This window comes from Cyrtonyx montezumae, unplaced genomic scaffold (genome assembly GCF_038088225.1).
Source record: "Cyrtonyx montezumae isolate F1298 unplaced genomic scaffold, pur_monq_1.0 scaffold_8, whole genome shotgun sequence".
Lineage (NCBI taxonomy): Eukaryota > Metazoa > Chordata > Aves > Galliformes > Odontophoridae > Cyrtonyx > Cyrtonyx montezumae.
This window is the reverse complement of record NW_027072089.1, coordinates 23,418,714-23,435,480: the sequence shown is the minus strand read 5'-3', so window position 1 is coordinate 23,435,480 and position 16,767 is coordinate 23,418,714. Positions and strand designations below refer to the sequence as shown.

General features: G+C 36.8%; 1 protein-coding gene across 1 annotated transcript; it reads left to right on the top strand.

Annotated features, from left to right (window-relative positions):
- The first annotated feature begins 60 nt into the window (after window positions 1–60).
- DECR1 (2,4-dienoyl-CoA reductase 1) lies at window positions 61–11,714 on the top strand. The gene is made up of 10 exons (XM_065752078.1): window positions 61–152; window positions 1,498–1,700; window positions 2,510–2,567; window positions 2,710–2,796; window positions 5,516–5,663; window positions 7,570–7,669; window positions 8,652–8,724; window positions 10,815–10,961; window positions 11,268–11,330; window positions 11,423–11,714. The coding sequence occupies exons 1-10, from the start codon at window positions 75–77 to the stop codon at window positions 11,480–11,482; spliced, it is 1,017 nt and encodes a 338-aa protein (XP_065608150.1). The 5' UTR covers window positions 61–74; the 3' UTR covers window positions 11,483–11,714.
- Window positions 11,715–16,767: the final 5,053 nt, after the last annotated feature.

Below are 16,767 nucleotides of genomic sequence, written 5' to 3'. Positions count from 1 at the left end.
CGCCGCCAGGGCGCACCGGGGCCGGGGGACGGCCGCCCCGCCCTGGCCTCGTACCCCCGCCTCCTGAGCGCAAGATGGCGGCAGCGGCGGCGGTGCTGGGGCGGAGCGCTCTCCGCGGCGGTGTCTCAGTGTGTTTCCTCAGCACCAGGCGGGTAAGGCGCTCCACGCTCTCGTAGAGCCGAGAACCGGACAAGAAATCGTCAGGGCTGGGGTACCCAGCGTCCCCCGGCTATTATTCCTCCCCGCTCCCCTTGGGTCGCAGCGGTACGGGCTGCTGCTGTCATGTGGGTGAAAGGTCGGAGTGGAGGCATGGCCGCTTCGTGGGGCGTGCATTCTTGGGAAGCCTTACACCGAAGTGAGTTCGTGTCCCAGCGGCAGCTCGGCTTGTGGTGTGTGCCAGGAGCTGATGGAGTGTTCCGCTCTTAATTTCAGTGTGGGGAATGGAAGTTTGTACGTAGAACAATTAATAACTTGTGAAATCTATACTGTTTTAAAGTAGCCTTTTCTCCTTCAACACGGTTCCTGTTATAACGGTGTTATGTTTAACAGCGCCAAATAAAAGTAATCACAAAGTCTTCCTAAAATTATACTGGAAGCTTCTTCAGTCAAAAGGACACATTACAGATTCTATTACAAGTTAGTATTAGAGTAGATAAATACAGCTTAAGTTCTTTCAATTCTTCTTACTTCAGAAGTAGTCCACACTTATTGTACTTAGAAATGTTTTAAGTTTCAGTTTGACACAACTTTTGTATTACAGATATTTTGGGATTTTCTGAACTGTTTGTGTAATGGTGCTGTCCCGAGCGATGTCCTTCAGTTTGAGGTCATACTCTAGTACTTGAGGATTTCAGAAATGCTCTCTTCACTATCTGTCTTGTCAGTGCTGCAGGTTACTTATTACATATGCCAGACTTGTGTAACTTATTGAGTACACCAGTGTTATAAAACAGTAAGGAGTACTGTTTTCTTAAAACCTGTATCACTGAACATAACTATGAATTTTCTTCTCTGGTGGTGTTTTTTTGTTCTTGTTGTTTGTTCTGTTTTGTTTCTACAAAGTACCAACCACACAGCTGCTTGCAAAAATGAGGTAGTTAATCTAGGACTAATTTGCTATACATACTGAATGCCATTTATATGATTGTGAAACTCAAATCCTATTAAATCTAGTAATTAGCTGGTAGGGTATTTCCACATACCATGAACAAAAAGGAGAGCCGTAAGAATAGCTAACAACTGAAATAATCAGAACTGTGTTTAAAATATGTTCTCAGTATTTTTGTAGTTGGAATGGAATGTCTAAAAGTAGCTTAGTTACTTTACTAGTTTAGTATTTGTTTTACGCCATGGTGTGCTTTAAGTGACTTTAACATAAATGCAAGCTAATTGTATATTCAGTCTATGTAACATGAAGGTAGCTATAAGGTTGTTATTCTCACAAGCAAGTCTAATCTTTAGTAACAGTCCTTTTTTTTTTCTCATTCTTTCTTCCAGTTCTTCAGTCGTGGACCAAATGTGTTGCTGCAAGAGAACAAAGCTCCACAAGCTGCTTTCTTTTCACCTCTTCAAAAAGTGATGTTGCCACCAAATTCATTCCAAGGGAAAGTGGCATTTGTAACTGGTGGAGGTACTGGGCTTGGCAAAGGCATGACAACAGCTTTGTCCAGTTTGGGGGCCACGTGTGTTATAGCAAGCCGGTAAATATTAACATGTTTTGGAGCTTTTAGTGTTGAGTGCTGAGTGGATCTGTTTTCTTTTCTTCACAAGCTGGTTAAATTCATATTATTTATTCTGATTTAGTTCACTTTTAGATTATAGCGTAGTATGGGAAATACCAAAGGCCTGATGAGAAGGCTTTGAAAAATCTTGTGTGTTGGGGCAGAAAAATGAACAACCAAGAATATTAGACATAAATTCCATTAAAGCATAAAAGAGAGCACAAAACTGATGTTATCGAACACTCCTGTATTAATGATGTTCACAGATTTTAATAGACTAAAGAATTGAAATATTCTTCTTCGTATTTAACAAATGTAATCTTTATACAGTTCCCTTAGTGGTATAGTGAAGACAAGAAAAGTTTCATTCTGAAACAAAATTAGTTCTGACGTTCTTCCACGTAGCTGTTAATATACTAATTTTGAAATCTGTTTTTTCCAAAGTATTAGCAGAGCAAAGATGGGTTTATTATTATGTACTGAAAAGGATTTAGCTAACCTATTACATTTGGTTAGTTTAAGATTATTCACTTTCCATAGTCACCTCTGAGTTGGTTTTAAGTACTAATAGACAGGAGATACTTTGATTTTTAATTAACTTTCAGAAAGTTAGTAACTAAACATTTTCATTTTTAAGCTATTTTCATGAAAATTAGCAATATGTACGAATGCACATGCATCACATTTTAAAACATAGCTCATATCTGTTCAGAAAGCATTCATCAGATTTTCTTTTCTGAACTGTAATTGCATTTAATTGAAATTCACTGATATATGATTATTTCTAGAAAGCTTGATGTTTTGAAAGGAACGGCAGAAGAAATTTCTTCTAAAACAGGGAATAAGGTAAATTTTATGGAATTGTAAATTTTAATTACACATTAAATGGTTGTGGTTTTTTTTAATGTGTTTATATGCTTCTGGGTGATTGTTTAATTTGTGTGATATGCTTTTGAAGTCTTAAAACTGCCTTTCCATTGTTATTTAGGTCCATGCCATCCAATGTGATGTGAGAGATCCAGTTTCTGTTAAGAATGCTGTTGCTGAATTAATTCAAGTGGCAGGACATCCTAATGTAAGTTTTATAGAGAAAGTAAAGAACTTCTGTCTTTGGAAATGCTTTGGTAAGTATGAAAGAAATGACTGTCATAGAAAGTTTATGTAATATAAGGAGACAATAGACGGAAAGTTGCAGAACTTCAGGACAACTAACATTCACACATAGACTGGGTACTCAAATCCTGTATTCTTTGAAATTCATAGATGCTGTTCTAAGGACTAACAATATAAACAATGAGGAAGTTTAGATGGGATTCTTTGAGTTAAATGAACAGAGTGTTGCCCTAAAATCCTCCTGAAAAGATAACTTAACCTTTGCTGGTACCTAGTTATACCTGGTGTAATTATTAATAGAATGTCTGTAATGAATCATAGAATCATAGGGGTTGGAAGGGACCTTAAGAGATTGAGTCCAACCCCCCTGCCAAAGCAGTTCCCTACACCAGGTCGCACAGGTAGGCGTCCAGGCGGGTCTTGAATATCTCCAGAGAAGGAGACTCCACAACCCCCCTGTGCAGCTGTGCCAGTGCTCCGTCACCCTCACCGTAAAGAAGTTCTTGCGCACATTCGTGCGGAACCTCCTGTGCTGCAGTTTCTGTCCGTTCCCCCTTGTCCTGTCTCCACACACTGCTGAAAAGAGTCTGGCCTCATCACTGTGTCCCCCACACCTCAGATATCTATAAACCTGGATCAGGTCCCCTCTCAGTCTTCTTTTCTCAAAGCTAAAGAGACCTGGTTCACTTAGCCTTTCTTCATAGGGAGATCCTCCAGGCCCTTCACCATCTTTGTGGCCCTGCGCTGGACCCTTTCCAAGAGATCCCTGTCTTTTTTATACTGGGGAGCCCAGAACTGGACACAGTACTCCAGATGAGGCCTCACCAGGGCAGAGTGGAGGTGGAGGATCACCTCCCTTGACCTGCTGGCCACGCTCTTTTTAATGCATCCCAGAATGCCATTGGCCCTCTTGGCCACGAGAGCACACTGCTGGCTCATGGTCAACCTGTCATCCACCAGAACACCCAGGTCCCTCTCTACAGAGCTCCTCTCCAGCAGGTCATCTCCCAGCGTGCACTGGTGCATGCAATTATTCCTCCTTATAAGAGAAGCAGAAATAGTCATAAGCGTTCTCTTCAGTCATTGCTTGGCTTGTTAAAATGTACAAATAAGGTTACAACTTGAGAATAAACCTTTTCTGAAACAAAGTCTTCAGTCAAGCTAAGCATATTTTTATATTTGGGCACAAAGCATGGAGCATTAACATCAAGCTGCTACTTTGAGAAGGATTGTCTGGTGGGGTCTAGGCAATGATAAGCTGTAAATCCTGGTGTCATGGTGAGAGCAGCTCAGCTCTTGGCTACCTGATTAGAAAGTGTGACGAGGTGTTAACATCTATGTTAAAGATATTCAATGAAGTTTAGAAGTGTTCACTGTAGATCTAAAACTGTCTGTGCATTACAAACACTTTGCATTCACCAGTAGCTTCGTATACATATGGAAGATAACCTAATTAGTTCAGAATGTTCTGAATAAGAAGTGGAGAAAGCATTTCTTACACTTGCGAGCCACAGCATTGCTATAAAATAAATTGGAGATTGTTTTGGGTAGAAGTTACTGTATACAGTTTTGGGGCTAAGCACAATCATTATCTACAGGTTTTAACTGTTTAGAGAGGGAAGAGACTTCTTTTTCTGTGTTATGCCTTTTCACCAATAATTTTTGGAACAGGTATTTCCCATTTGCTGTCTCATTACTGTGATAATTTTTTTTTTGTTATTCTTTGACACTTAAGAGGGAGTACAGTATGAAATGAATATTCAGTTCTTTTTGTCTGCTTTTTACTGAACATCAGAAGGAGCATGTCTGAACACTAGAAGTCTGAGTATCTTGGCCTCTGAGGTGCGATCTCAAAGTTTGAAGTGAATGCCATGGTCTTTGTTTTATCCATTTTGTCTTTGAGAATGTTACTCTCTGTTAGGAAGCAATAATTCTTTTGCTGTGTGGATTGTTTTGACTGTCGTGTACTTACATACCTCAGGAATTGTCATGAGGTCCTTGGCTGTCTAGTTTTATTATTTCAACTTTTATCAACTGTGTACTTACGTAGAGATTCAGGTAACCTCCTCAGTGTCTCAAGGTGTTTGGATATCTAACTTGCTAGCTTTAACAGCTAATGGATTGATGTATTAAAACTATCTTCTGTCTATTGTTTTAGAAAGGCAACAATGATGGATATACATCTGATTTTAACTACATTTATATATAGAGAGAGAATTTGTTTGCAGTTAACTAAATCATAGTATTTACATTGTGACTTCAAATAGACTACTAGTTATGCAACAGTCCAGACTTCTTGTCATGAGGTTAGCTGAACTTTCACTTTTATTCTCCTGCGTCTGTTACATGAAATATGGTATGTAGCTTCAGAAGTTGGATGAACTTTCCTGTTAGGACAGCTGAGATGTTATGAAAAAAACTTATGTCGTCCTCTATGATTTTAGCTCCTCACTACTGGAATGGTAATTTAGAGAAGTTTGGAACTACAGCTGAATTTCTTTTGCACATCTGTGCTGCTGTTAGAAGTTCTGATGGGTTATTTTCTCTTTTAGCACTGTATCTGATTTGATAAGGATTTTTTTTTTTTTTTAACTTTCTGCCTGGGTACACTAAGAAATTCCTTGTAAGTTTTCCACTTTTCTCTCAGGAAGAGTTGTTTTAATTAACTCTTTGTGTTTCAGATTGTGATAAACAATGCAGCAGGAAACTTCATTTCCCCTTCTGAACGACTTTCTGCTAATGCATGGAAAACTATAACCGATATTGTGCTTAATGGTACTGCCTTTGTAACTTTGGAAATTGGAAAGGAGCTCATTAAAGTACAAAAAGGTATCTTAACTTTACATTAAGTAGCAACTAAGCCTCCTAGTTACTTGTTTTCCTTCTGTTACTAAGATTATGCACAATAGCCAGTTTTGTGAGTATTAAAAAGCCAGTCTTCAACAGCTGGATTAGTTAGCTCTTAAGATTGGACCCAGAATATATAAGGTTGCATTTGAAAATCTGTTTGGAGAATCTACAGGAATTGTAAAATATTCGTAAAGCTGAAGAAACTGTTTTAAAGTTTAAACTTTGTTTAAAGGGTAAGTTATTTCTCTGGGGTCTTCAGTATCTCTGTTGGTTTTGTTAAGAAACTGAATATATGACATTTATTTAAATAAACAAGGAGTATTGCTTAACATTTTCCCTCTAGACCTGTGTATAAATAAATAATTAAAATTTACTACTGTAGTATTGGGCTAGTGGTATTAGAGAATATTGCCTTTGAGGCAATTTTTCTGTTCCTGTCATATAGTCATAGAATGGACTGGTTTGAAAGGGACCTTAAAGATCATCTAATATGATATCATCAAATAGCATTTCAAGTGGTAAGGCATGTTATGATTTTTCATGTGACCCTGCAGTTGATATATTCTCTAGGTACAACCACTGTAATGAATTAATTCTTTTTTATTTGCACTAATTCCTCTAACTCTAGAGTAAAAACTCATCACGTACTCAGTGTATTGTACTTACTATAAAGTTTGTACTGTATTAATGGGAGCAATATAAACTTCATGTTGTACGTATATTTCTGCAAGTCTGTAGTAATTTTCATCACTTGATAATTCATTCATTAGTTAAAACTTCACCCCCAACTCTACCGTATCATTCTAGCTGATTCATTAGTAGTTTGTTCTGTGGCCTAATGGATGCATGCACTATCTTCTTGTAGTAATGTAAAATACAGCTTTAAAAACATCTTTGTCTCTTTTTCTCTTAAATTAAAGCTACTTTTTCTACTTCATCTAATTCTGCAAGATCCAGTAGTCATTCACCTCGTGCTGTTTCTCTTCATTTCTCTGCTAAGCTCATAAAATCCAGGAATTTCTCTTTCTGCTTCTTGCTTTCTTTCTTTCTAGGGGATTCTGTATGTGAGAATCCTTTGTACAAAGTTTGTGTTGGTTTTTTTGAGATATTTTTTTGCAAGTAAATCAGGTGTGTATCTATTTCATCTTGTTCTCTACTTGCATTTTCTTTTTGCATGTTTGGTTTTATTTTGTTTGGGCAGAAACCTTAAGTTTTGAACTGACAGAAATTCTACCCAGTGCAGATATTTTGGAACTGTCTATGAGGATGCCATACATTTGACAGTTACAAGAATATTGGCATATACATTAGGACTGCAAGGTGACCTGTAATAAATGTGCTTTAATAGATAATAGAAGAGCTCTGCATTTCGACTAAGTTTGCAGTGGTGTGGAAAAGAGGTTTGTAATCTGTTAGTATATTATTTATGCACTCTGACTCACAAAGTGAGTGGACTTAATTGAATGGTTACGTATTTTCATTTGTATGAGTATAAACTTTAGAAATAAAATGTATGTATAAACTGAAGTGTACTTCAAACTTTTGAGCTGTAGTATTATCATTCTTGCATCCCTGTTAGGTTCATTCAATACAGATCTGTTTAACTTGGACTCATTATTGGTGGAAGCCTGAAGTTAGACTTTAATAACCTAATCATTGCCTGTTATCACTTGTGTTGAACAACTCATGTTTACAGAATTGGGAAAACTGAAGGGGGGAAAAAAGAATAGTTCTTTTAAAAATCTTTTTTCAACTTGGAGCAGATGTCATCCCTGACAATTAAACTGCAGACTTCTACACCACTGAAAAAAAATTAAAAGCAAGTTCAAAGTTTCATCTTTGTGCATGTAGTTTTCTGATTATTAATATTTTTTGTAACTTCCAGGAGCTGCATTCCTTTGTATTACAACCATTTATGCAGAGAGTGGCTCAGGATTTGTGTTGCCAAGTGCCTCTGCCAAAGCTGGTGTAGAAGCAATGAGCAAGTGAGTAATAAACAAAAACTTGCTTTTCACATTGCTGTGATAGGGTAAATATAAAAAGGAGCTAGTTGGTACATTTAATGCAGTCATTTCATGCCATGTGGTCAGAGAGTTTTCCAGCCTCTAGTATCCTTGCAACAAAATAATATGGTGACAGCTTCTTCCAGAATGAAGTGCTAACTGCTATTACTGTGATAATTTTTATCATGACAAGAAAGTGAGAGTGCACATATTTCTAGAAGCAAATGTAATTCTCAGGAGTATTTTTTTTCCCTTCTGTTACTTTTGAGTGGAACAAAATCAGCCAAATGCCATTTACAGAGGCTCTGGAACGCATCTGATACATCTGGGAATGAGTTACAGTTTTAAAACATCTTATGTCAATTGCTGCTCTAAGAGCAGTGTTCCCACTAGGGTGGTTTTTTTTTTTTTTTTTTCTCATCACCTACATGTGTTTCTTTCTCTCACCCCCTTTGCCCCCTCTCTGCTAGTTGTTCAATTTGTCTCTCTTACAGTTGGATCTTACATAACTTTTCCCTTTTGTGAGTTGGGAGAGCTGTCGTTCATGGCTCCCAATTTTCCCCCTTTCTGTCACGGACTGTGGCACTAAGCTGGACTATAGTGAGCCTGTTAAGCTTGTTATTGCACTTTGAAGCAAAACTATGACTAAGGAGGTGTTTTTTTTTTTTTTCCTGTGGGTTTATGAGCTGGAAAAGCTTCTCCTTGAACCAGAAGTGTTAAAGCCAATACAAGAAAGTTATATTGCATCGATTGAATCAGTATTCTTGTGTTTCTGAATGTGATTTTTGTTTTGTTACTTCTGAAATATTGCTGTTAACAAAAACACCGAAAACCCTTAAGTGGAAATGCCTGTTTCAGGACTTGAATTTTAGAATTTGCACATGAGATTCAGTTAGTTATTTATAAATATTATTATTAAAATAATGTGTTTAAAATATTGATGCACTTTTTAATGCATTTTTAGGTCTCTTGCAGCCGAGTGGGGTAAATATGGCATGAGATTCAATGTGATTCAACCAGGTCCAATAAAAACAAAGGTACATAGCATAAAATGAAATACAGCCTTAAATATGCTTTGTAGTACAGGCTTACACTTAAGAAAGTCTAATATTTTCTGTAACCACAAAATTAGAGTATAATTTCTTTGGAAGTCCAAGGCTGGAATACTGATAAATAACTTGCTCAATAATTAGCTTATAAAATGGAATACTACTACACTAATATAAAATAATTCTTCGAAACACTAAAAGAATGTTTACATGCCAAAATATTGTAATGTATTTTTTCATATGGATTTGAGGCTGTTATTTCTCAAGTGAAGTGAGTTCTTGATGAGTACAAGTGCCTGTTTCTATTTGAACTCCTAATTCTTTAAACAAAGCATCTCAGTTCCAAAATTTCAGAGTCTTTTTTAGGTCTATGAGAAGAGAAACTCACTTGTTCTGTTGAAAATCACAAAACTAGAAAGAGGAAAAAATAAGGCAGCAAGGAAATGTGAAGCTTTGGTATGAGTGAAAAGGAGGACTGGAGGGTATAAAGGAAGTAATCCAGACCAGCTGGAGGAGGAAGAAGAAAGGACAAGTGCTGCAAGACGAGAGAGAAGAATCCCTTTCACATAGAGTCGAAATATTACAGTTATGAGCATTAACTGCTAATAATGGTATTACAACTACCTGTGTAGTGTCTTAACTTTTACTGTTGTTTGGGGAGTGAGTGTGCAAGGTTGGTTCTTCTTTGTTTTGTCAGCTTTACACGCTATTCCAGACAGCTCAGTTTTAGTTTTTTTTGTTTGTTTGTTTTGACTATAAGGATAGATATGTGACAGTATCAGCAAGCTTGTTAAAATGTTAAAACAACCTGTGCAACCTGGTCTAGGGAGCTGCTTTGGCAGAGGGGTTGGATTGGATGATCTCTAGAGGTCCCTTCCAGCCCTACAGTACTGCCAGGATTGCACTGGAAGTTCTCCAGGCCTTGTACCCAGTTGATTTGTAGGCAAGGATATAAGAAAACCATGTAATGATGTGTATTTTTTGTTTTCAGCCTCTGGTAGTCTGTGGCACAAGGAGTTTGATACATACAACTCTTCATACTGTAGTTATTTTAATGGATTTCTTTAGTGCTATTCCTTTGTCCTATTCTTTTTTGAATCTGTATAAACTTTTTAAAATCTGCTGTATCATCTGGCAAGATGATTTTGTTTTACAGGTTCTCAGCATTTTTGGCAAGTTAGCTACTTTAAATGTCAATATTGCTGCTTCCTGATAATGTTCCTGATTTGAACTAGTAGCATATCTCCGACTTGAGAATGTTTTTGTTTTTGTTTTATAAAGCATTACATTTGTTATACTAGTTCCAAGTTAAAATTCCTATGAAAGCTTGAAACTTTGAACTGGCCTTACGTAAGAAGGCCTATCACAAAATCAAGACTTTCTGCCTTATGGGTTACGCTTGTGTCTTTAGAAAACACTGCTGGAAATCACAGCAGGAAAAGGAGAAAGCATATAGGAGCAATACTACTAAGCTTATAAACTGCTATTTAAAAACATGGCCATTGAAGGCTTAAATGGAACAAGTAGAGCTGTAATACTGTAATTCAAGTAATACAGTATCTCAAGTTACTGCAGTTGTTAAATGTTATTGATTCTGCTTGAGGAATTGTTTCTTTGTGGAGGAGCTGGGAAGAGCAAGAGAAAAAAAAAACCACTCAATTTCCCATGCAATTGTAGGCTATTCAGATATTACAGACTTAGAGCAACTTAGTTTAATTCTCTAGACTTAGCAACAATTTGTGTATTATTTGCTTCCATAACTCTGCTGGTCTTTCTCTCCCTTTTATGCAGCAATTGTATGTTAAGAGTGTTTTGGGAAAATAAACCTCTCTTGTTTGGGTGACTATCCCAAACAAGTGTTAAATTCCAGTTTGCCATCCACCGTAGATGCATATTAGTGCAACTGCAGTAAGTTATGTTTTTTCTTTCCTACTTTTTTTTTAATCCTACTGACAAAAATGGTGTAGGCTGTTTGTTCACAAATGTTAACTTCCGTATTAAGCTTAAATCACTCCCATGATTATTATTTCCGTGGTAGTTAAAACATTTATTTTCCATATGTTTCTCTTAATTCTCAGGGTGCTTTTAGCCGCCTTGATCCAACTGGCATGTTTGAGAAGGTGATGATTGAGAGGATTCCCTGTGGCCGTCTGGGAACTGTAGAAGAAATTGCAAATCTTGCTGCCTATCTTTGCAGTGACTATGCAAGCTGGGTTAATGGAGCAGTGAGTTACAGTTGATTCCGTTTATACAGTCAACCTGCTGATGGTCTGATGTGGTTTTAAATTTTTTAGTTCTGTTACAGTATTTCAGAAGTTAAACAAATCCATTACTTTGAAACTTGAAATCGTTATTAATCTGCTAATTATTAACCTTTTTAAGCACCTTGAAAAAAACCTTTTTCTTCAAAAGATTTAATTACATCATTTTGAGTGTGTATTTTTTTGCTCTGAACTGTAAGTGATTCAGATCAGGCAAGGGAATGCTACAGAAAAAACTGCTGTTAAATATACTGCTTATGTTTTCTCTAGGTTATTAGAATGGATGGTGGAGAGTATGTTTCTATGGCAGGAGAATTCAATGATTTGAAAAAGGTACTAAACTTCTTGCCTGCTATTTTCCATTCAGGTACTTGGATATGTAATTGTTTTATGAAATTCCAATAAAATGCTGTTTTCTTTTTCAGGTTACCAAAGAGCAGTGGGATATGATGGAAGCAATGATTAGGAAAACAAAAGGCTCTTAAAGTGCCTAATTGTATGATGTTGACTTCTGGAAATAAACCACTACTAATTCATGAATATTTAGAAATAACCAAATGAGAAAGGGGCCTTCAAAATGGTGTTGATTCCAGTAAAATATTTTGAAGTTTTCATATTTGGAATATAACGTGTCTTTTTTCATTTGCAGTCTATTCTTATAAATAGTGAACAACAGTTTAATTAAATTTAAATAAGTTTAAATAAAAAAGTAAAAGTAAAAAAAAAGTTGAAATAAAATGTTACGGTACCCTGGTTATTTTTTACATAACCATGCCATAATCTACTGTTATGTTCTTAAATATTGCAGGATTTTTGGGCTTCTCGGGTCTATGCAAGTATCTCTTAATTACAGTTTGAACAAGATTTTGAATAAATGATGGGTATAATAATTAGAGGGGCTCTACCTCCAACCAGTGAGAGGAAAGGGACAATCCAGTGCCTTGGTCTGTGTGGATTTCTTGGCCTGGCACATCAGAACCACAGAATTATGAGGTTCTGGTAAACACTGGTGTGCAGTGCACCCTGATGCCATTGAGTCATGATGGGATAGAATCCATCTACATTTGTGGAGCCCTGAACAACAACAGCCTTTCGAACAAATTAAGTGGGATGTAGCCCACACAGTAGCTTTAGAATTAGTAGAATTGTAGAATTGAGTAGAAATAGTAGAATTGAGCTTATACCCTTTGGAAACTGATTTCAACAGCCTTAAGGGAGAGAGATCCCTTCTAGGAACATTTGATGTCTCATCCAACTAAATGGACCACTATTTGTTAATCTTAAGAGAAACTAAATCATTAAGTCCTAATGTTTGCACTGTGGTAATAAATTTAAGGCTTATGAATTTCAAGTCATTAGCAATGCTATGTAGGAGTTATGTTTCATGTAAGCATATGGTTACTTAAAAGCTGAAATTAAAATTTTAGGGTTTTTTATTTTTAAATTAACAATTTAAATTTCATTTAAATTTTCAAAAACATCTGTCTCAGCTTTTTGATGACATTTTCAGTATGTTAAGATGAACTTCAGAAGTGGCATTTAAGTAATAGTAATGCCTTCTTAACTAGCTCTTTTGTAAGCATGATTAAGTTAATGTTCTTGGAAAAACTAAAAATGATTTGCTACTAATGTGTGTGAGATGAGGGGGGTTCCTATGTTGCATTCGAATTTACAGAGAAGTACTAGAGAATCTATATAGACTGCATTAGTTCTGACTCTAGTCAGTCCATTGCAAACAATATGGGTCAAAGTAGTTATAAGTAAGTGATTAAAAAAAATAAATAGCATATTTTCTAGATTTAGAGGGTTGTCTTGTGTAATCGCTCTCCTGCTCTGCTTTAAATAATGCGTGGAATTCTGCAAATAAATTAACAGGCTCTGACCTTTCCAGCCTGAAAGCCAAGCCTTTTTAAAATTCTCTTTAATTTCACCACCCACACGTAAAAAATATGGACATAGAGCCATATATGTTTTGAAACTAATAGAGTGATGTAAGAATCCAGAATATAGAAGAAATTAAAAAATGTCTTCTTTCAAGTGCTGACAGCTGTCTTGTTGCTTTACGTATGCTTCAGGCCATACTAACATATGTTGACATCTGACTCTGAGATCATTTGGTTGCCTTAAAACAAAGATGAAGCAAGCTAATATGTGCTCTGCTGAAACAGTGGACTGTATGAAATGAGATTAGTGTAATAATGATAGTTTCTACGTGCCATCCTTATCCTGAGAATGGTGATCCTATGGGTGACAGAATATTCTCTGCTACAGAAAATAAAAAATAAAAAGGTTCTGTCATAGCAGGCTTCAGGGTCTCAAATACGTATTTGTGAGCTGTGGGATAATCAAGTATTTTTGTGATACTTTGCTAGATTATCCTGTATAGATGGGCTATCAAGAAAAGTAAATTCCCCTTGCTTTCTTACATCCACAGTTAAGTACAGATCTCACTGTAGAAGAGTTAATGCGTGGTTGAAGTACTGCACCGAGTTTCAAGATGACCAGATCTTCAGTCTCCAGTGTTACCGCATATTTGCATGACTTACAAATTATTTATTAAAAAATAAAAATAGTTTTTAAAAAATTTCTTTCATTGCTATGCTTATCAGTTTCAGGCCATTGCTTCTAGGGCTTGCTTTAGTTGATAACGAGCCTTTCAAGCACTGAAGCTCTTTCTTGAACATTTGAAGTTACAGGTGTATGTCTTTTAGGGATGGTTTGTTGTTGTTTTACCTCATAAGATCAGATCACTACAGGGAAGCCTATTAAAACCTGTCTTGTAAATAAATATTAGTTATTTATGTGATAACATTTAAGATAACATTTGAGAACTTTTATTAACTTGCAGGCACAGGCATTGCTTCCAGAGTAACTGTTTACTGTCTAGCTAAATAATTATGGCAAACATTTTTAAAGCATATATTTAGTGACAGAAGCAGAAAACATTTTTTAGAGAATCTATAGTAAGAACAGGGTTTATCTTGCCTGTACCAATGACATTTGTTTCAATCTATGCAATTTTGCTGCTTTAGATTCTGAAAGTTGTGTCGGCAAGATGAATACAAGGTGATGATGCAGGTTTTGAAAGCAACATATGTTGTTTTAGAATTGCATGTTATTCCTAATTTTTGGACTTAGTGAAATGAAAAAACTAACTGATTATCCTTCTACTTCTGCAAGAGTATAGAATAGTCAGTCTTGAATGTGTTTCTTTCCTTAAAGGAGGAACTCTGAAGATTTTATGTTCAAATGTGTGTTATACCTAAATACAATTTAATTGCTTGTTACTAAGGTAGCAAGATGTGGTATATATGCCTCAGGAGAATGACAGAAAGTAGCCTTATAGCAACCACCAGTGTGGCCTATAGCAGGGGGTTGGAACTTGATGATCTTAAAGGTCTCTTCCAATCTAAAGCATTTTATGATTCTCCACAGTCATGTGCTGAATTATTTTCCCTGGGACTGTTGCATTCCTGACAGTGCCTCAGATTGCCAATGAACCAAATGATAAAGGGAAATAGAAAAAAAATAGCACTGTGCTGCTTAACAATTGTATGGAGATGAAGTTGACAGTGAAGTAGAAGAATCAGTCAGAAAATGAGATGTGTATGTTGGAGATCACAGAGTCAGTGGGGTTGTGGAGTCATTTTAATTTTCCTGGATTACAAGAAAAACACTTCGGAAATCCTAGTGCCTTTTTTAAAATGACTTTTGTTTGACATGTCTGTCAAAGGTGTTACTACTCCCATGAGCTCAGAGATGCCATAGCAAAGGATTAAGCGTTGTCTGTTTTCAACAGAGAAGTATGTCTCAGCTGCTAGATTAAACCTTGAAATTCCCCTAGTTATTTCAGTTGATGATTTACTGTCATAGAACCTCTGTTATGGTTACTTACATTAAATCATTCCTTAAAAAGTGCCACTGTATTACTGTAGAGGTTTATTAACTGTTTATGAAAATATTTGAGGTTCCTAATGAAAATAATTGTATTACGTCTTTGCAGTGATTCAAGAACTGCTGCCAGGCTTTGGTTCTCTTATGTCCAGGAATTCCCCACTCTTGAATAATTCTATTAGTGTTGAGAATATTCTTATTGTTTCTGCTTTATAGCACAAGCAAATACGTGTTGGAACCATAGGTTCCTGTCTGTCCATACTGGCTTCCAAGTTCATCGGCACATGAGCTGCTAATTTATCTTGACATTTTCTAGGTCCAGATCTGCTATTAGCATCTAAGGGAAAGATATGAAGACGATGAAAGGTCTAGAGGGGAAAATGCATGAGGAGCACTGAAGGTGCCTGGGTTTGTGCAGCCCAGAGCAGAGGAGCTGAGGGGAGGCCTGATGGCGGCTGCAGCTCCTCACAGTGACAGGGCCTGAGGGAACGGCATGGAGCTGTGTTGGGGAGGGGTGGGTGAGGGTTAGGGACAGGGCCTGCACCAGAGGGCAGTGGGCAGTTTCAGGCACAGGGTTTGAATTTTAGGTGGTTCTTTGTGAGCCAAGAATGGGAACTCCATTATCCCTGAGGCTCCCTTCTGACTCCGAATATTCTGTTTGTGTTTTTTGCGTGCTGATAACACTCACATAAGTAAAGTCAGTGAAGTGAAAGGACTTTTTTAACTTTATCCATGGAGCCATTTTGTGTTGTAGTGGTGAATTTGAAACTCCATTCCAGCCTAGGTAAAAATCCCAGTCTTTCTTGAGATGAGTTAATGTACATTTAAATGAAATGATCTTTGGGATTTCAGTGCTTTGCCTGCTTTTAATTGGTGCAGAATAATTCAGTTAATTTCAGAGGAGTTTGCAAAAGCTCAGCAATACAGGAAAGCAGGCCATTTATATTTAGGTGTGGATTATAAGTATGGATTCTGAACCTTCTTGTTGACCCAACATGTAGGTGTGGATTTTGATACGCCTCTACTACCAGTGACTACATCCAATGATTGTGGTTAGGGCTTAATATGAATGCATAAGATAACAAATGGAAATTAATCAGAAAAAGCTAACGTTGTCTAATGGAATAAATGCTTTTATTGAATGTGGAGTTCTATCAGCAATGTATTTTATTTTGTGAAATGAGGTTCATTTTATGCAGAAGTGCTGCTGGCTCTCAGGGGTCTGATCTCCACTCAACATGTCCACAGTATGGAATATGCTGTTGAGAACATTCTGGAGCTTGCCAGGGTAATCTTTGCAAAGGTGCATGATTTACTAATTTGCAATCTATGGTGATTAAACCACTGCAGTGATGCTGTGAATGTGATCTGTTCAGTATAGAAATGTGAAATGAAGAGTAAATTGCTTGCTTCAAAGCCCGTGTTTGCTCTTGATAAAACCATTAGTGAAACTTCTGCTCTTCTTTATTAATAGGCAGTGATTTATATCAAAACTTCAGTGGCTGATGACTTGCAATCAGGTGAGACATCCTGAGGTGCACTAATGGGATGTCTGGACATTGTTAAGGTTTACATTAGCAGGTGCTGCATTTATAATGTCAAAGCTGTTTAAAAGGGCCAAATAGTTACTGGATCTTAGTTTTAATTGAGAACTAGGAAACTTTTGCTGCCTTCTGCTGTAGAATGATTAGAAAATCTATTTTACTGAATGCTGCCAGAAGAAAAAGCTTGCTGTCTTCCTTATCATCACCTCTCTTATTGACCTAAGCCTCGTTCAACCCCAACCCTGACAGCTGAAAGAGCTCTGTATAGGATCACTGTAAGGATTTGAAAGTCTGGAGATTTTACATCAGCTTTGACTTAGGTGTTTTTGCTA